The 4,350-nt window shown below is 44.4% G+C and overlaps 1 protein-coding gene across 1 annotated transcript in view; it reads right to left on the bottom strand.

Annotated features, from left to right (window-relative positions):
• Window positions 1-509: 509 nt before the first annotated feature.
• Window positions 510-4,350, bottom strand: part of LOC102839697 (zinc finger protein 345-like) — a 74,166-nt gene continuing 70,325 nt past the window's right edge. Inside the window, exon 6 of the mRNA XM_006877566.1 lies at window positions 510-767. Within this exon, the coding sequence (XP_006877628.1) occupies window positions 510-767 (258 nt within the window). The remainder of the gene's footprint in view (window positions 768-4,350) is intronic.

Here is a 4,350-nt window from a genome sequence, read left to right as displayed (position 1 = left end):
GAGCGGCTGGTAGTTTCGAACCACTGACCTTAAGGTTCGCAGCCCGATTCGTAACCACTACGCTACCAGAGTAGGGGGTGCATATTCTGACCAGTAAAACTTAACAAAGTCCTGCCTCAGTACATAAAACCAAGAGGCAGAGGCGCAGTGAGCGGTGAGCTGGAGAGGGAGGGGCAGGGGCAGGGCAGTGACACTCAGGTCCTGGTGGTGCAGTGGGTTAGGCGTCAGGTTGCTACGCAACAGCTCAGCACCCCACAAGAAAGATGCGGCAGTCAGCTCCCATAAAGCCTCCGAAACCCTATGGAGCAGTTCTTCAATGTCCTATAAGATCGCTATGAGTCAGAATCCACTGTGACAGCCGTCTTAGCTCGATTTTTGTTTTTTTTAACCATCCCAGGCTTCCATGAGACCCGATTCTGTGTTTTCCATAAACTCCTAGGTGAAACTGATGCTGCTGGTCTGGAAATGCCACTTTCGTTTGACGCGGATTGACATCATGTTACCTGCTATTACACAGAGAGACACAGGTCCAGCCGTTCGGAGCCCAGCTCCGCAGAAACCAGCTGTGGCTCAGCGGGCCAGGCTCTCGGCGGCGCCCGGAAGGCTGGGAGCACAGCCCGACTACAGGAAACCAATGGCGAGGCTCTGGAGCAGCCAGGGAATGCGGAGCAGCGCCCTTCAATCTTCAGGTGCCCTCCGGCTCCGCGGGCTACACCAGGTACCGCCCCAGCCAGCGCAGACGAGCCACGAATAGGCAAGCACTTCCCCTTCCGGTTTGGGAGACACAAGGTGTCACAGGGGCCAAGTTCCGTGCGCCCGCCCCCGGGAGGCTCCACCTAGTTCCGGCGGGGTTCAGAGCCTTCCTTTTGAATTTGGGGCGCTTTCTTTGTAGTCTTTATTTCATTTTATAGAGAACAGCAAGGCACTATGATGGTGCAGTGGCTAAAGCTTTGGATGCGAACTTAAGAGACCCTTTAGGTACTCCTTGGGAGAAAGATGTGGTAACTCCCTTCAATACAAATTTACAACTTTGGAAAGAAACCCTATGAGGCAGCTAGACTGTCCATAAAACCACCTCCGAGATCAGTAATTGATATCGCCCCTTGCCGAAATGACACTATTCTTTGGGGGAAAAACAGCGTTCTGTTATTCCCAGAGAAGGGTTTTGTAAACTGTCCATACAATTGAAATCAAACGAACTCTGTTCGAATTCACTTTTTCACAACTATTTGTTTTCCTAGATTCATGCTTTGTACATTCCATGTTCACGTTATTAATGGATGTCTGCAGCTGTTTCTCATTTGGAGTTGTGCCCCATCAGCGAATGAAGGTCCTGAGGGCTTTACTCCGTTTATGCTATTCAAGGTTAACTGTACTCTGAGTGCTTTGTGCTTTCCAACCTGGGGCCTCATCTTCCAGCACTGTATCTGACAATATTCTGGTGTTCTTCATCATGTTTCAATCAATATTTAGTGTTCTGGTGCTGACAGTGTTTTGCTGCTATTTGTAAGATGTTCAGTATCAACATCAGAAGCAGTGTTTTTCTCCTTCTTCTAAGTCTTAGACTGGAAGCTTAGCTGAAACCTGTCCACCATGGGGGCCCCTGCCGACATTCAAAATTCTAGCTGCACAACAACATGCAAGCTACCACAGTGTGATAAACAGTCTAATGGTGGACCCCAATAATACATTGTTAAAAAAAAAACAACAACCAAATATCAAGTGTCTTATCTATGGGTGTCCTGAAGCTCAAGTCAGCAAATCATTTACCATTTCCTATGTCTCCAAATATCACATACCTGGTCTTCATTATTAAAAATCATGCATTAAAATGCTATTTTATATCAGTTTGTCGGTCATAACTAATTTATATGCATAGGAATGAAAACTCAACTAAAACATAAAGGAAAAGCAGTTTACAAGAGGATGTGAAGAGCGAGTCAAAGATACTGTGACAAAGGTTTCAGATTATCGGACTAGTTCTTTGAGGAGCAGAGACTATGGGTGAGTTACAATATGGAGATTGAGTCATAGTAAAGTTTCAGAGCTTTCACCATCCCTAGATATGGAGTGGAAGCATCCTTAGAACAAAGCTGTGGTAAGTAGGAGGGAATTGGCCTTAGATTAAATCCAGAGTCTGTTAACAGAAAGTGCAGCTCATTCTCTACATTTCTTCTCCAACCTCACCTCCAGCATCAGTTGCCATTGAGTTGATTTATGACAAACCTATGGGTGTCACAGTAGAACTGTGATGGTCCTAGGGTTTTCAATGACTGATTTTTTCAGAAGTAGACCAGCCAGGTCTTTCTTTTGAGATGCTTCTGGGAAGACTTCAACCTCCAACCTTTCAGTTAGCAGCTAAGTGCATTAACCATTTGTGAGGGCCATGAAAAAAATGCATTTTTGACCAAATAGGGCCCTGGGAGAGAACCAGAATTTCTTTTTGAGCAAGTGATCTGAGTCAAGAAAAAACATACCTTCATAATGTCAGTTGAATCCCATTAACTAGAGCAGCAACCCCATCCATCACAAATTAAGTATTTTTTCCCTACTTCCTCTGCATGTATCCTAGCACATAGGCACACTGTTGTTTGTACACCTTGTTGTGGTTAAGTGCTGTTGAGTCAGTTCAAACCCATAGTGTCTATACCTTGGTGGTGATGGTGGTGTGCTGTAAAGTCGGTTCCAACTCATAGGGACCCTGTATATTATGAAAACCCACACCCCATACTGCCCTATATGGACCTGTACTCAGGTGACTCAGTGTATTGCTGTTGTGAACTTATAGCTACCCCATATAGGGTTTCCGAGGAACCTCTGACCTTGCAGTCCAGTGCATTAGCCTTTAGCACCACACCAGGTCTCTGTCTGTAAATTCCCTACTAATGCTAGAACTGACCAACAACTTGGTTTTCTCTGCTTCTTTCTAGAATCTGACCTGTACCTATAGGAGCCACACCTGCTGCTCATCCAATGGGGTGCAACACCATTCATGCCACCTTGGGATACCAACCTGCTTCTCATTCTTTGACCTAATGAACTTCATTTCTTGCCACACCTGAAATTATTTCATCAGAAGTTCTTCAAGGATGTTCAGAAAATGCCAGATCCTTCCAAACCCACAAACTTGAGTTCTTTTCATTCCTGGTCCAATGAAACCCACTCTCTCCCTCTGGCTTCTATGACCTGGCACTTTCCTCCCCCCTGTTATTGATTTATGTTTGCTGAGTAATTACAATGCATCCTAAGCTGTGACGAAGATGGACCAGTTTTCTCCACTCATGATCTAGTTGGGGGACATACACAATAAGCCTGCTGACAAGGTTATTTCAATGTAAACTAATGTCCCCAAAGAGCATGGTCCTCATTAAGAATCTAAAGCCAAATCTATAAAAATTAGCCTAACAAGTAACAAGCAAACCCCCATTGTCTTTTGTAGTAAGAAGGGGAGCGATTAACTTTTCTGCCTAGGAACGGAGGTCCCTGGGACTATCAAGGGAGAAGAGCAGAGAGTGGGACCCTACCCAGAGAAGCAGTGACACCTGAGATGGAGGCAGAGATGATGACAGTTGGGGACTTTAGACAGAGGGGGAGAGGGGCTGTGTGCTGAAGACCGGGGGGTGTGGGGTGTGGGGGGCAGGCATGTAGTATACACCCTTTGGTTGGTTGATGATGCATGGAGGGGATTGTAACCATAACAATGAAATAAGATAGGATGAATGTAAAACTAATGTTCTCCCATGTAAACTATCACATAATTCACAATAAAACATTTTAGAAAAAAACAAAAACCCCCATTGTCACCAAGTCAATGCCAAGCCCATGTGTTACATAGTACAACTGAGCTCCATAGGATTTTCTTGGCTGTAATCTTTACAAAAACAGATTTCCAGATCTTTCTTCCATGACACTGCTGGGTGGGTTTGAACCAATCTTCCAGGTAGGAACCAAATGCAAACTGCATCACCCAAGAACCTATTTAATATGTAAGGGCTCCTTAATTTATTGTATAAAAGTGAAGAAGACTAAAAATATGTATTGATGAAGATCAAAGAGCACAGCCTTTGGTATGGATTGCACCTCAATGTTAAGAAAACAAAAATCCTCACCACTGCACCAATAAATAACATCATGATAAACAGAAAAGATTGAAGTTGTCCAGGACTTCATTCTTCTTGGATCAACTATTGATCAACTCATGGAAGCAGCAGTCAAGAAATCAAATGACGTATTGCACTGGGTAAATCTGCTGTACAAGACCTTTTTAAAGTGTTGAAGAGCAAAGATGTCAGCTTGAGGACTAAGGTGCACCTGACCCAAGCCATGGTATTTTCAATAACCTCATATACA

Source organism: Chrysochloris asiatica, unplaced genomic scaffold (genome assembly GCF_000296735.1).
Source record: "Chrysochloris asiatica unplaced genomic scaffold, ChrAsi1.0 scaffold00530, whole genome shotgun sequence".
Classification (NCBI taxonomy): Eukaryota; Metazoa; Chordata; class Mammalia; order Afrosoricida; family Chrysochloridae; genus Chrysochloris; species Chrysochloris asiatica.
Note: the sequence above shows the minus strand (reverse complement) of the source record. Positions and strands in the feature narration are given on the sequence as shown.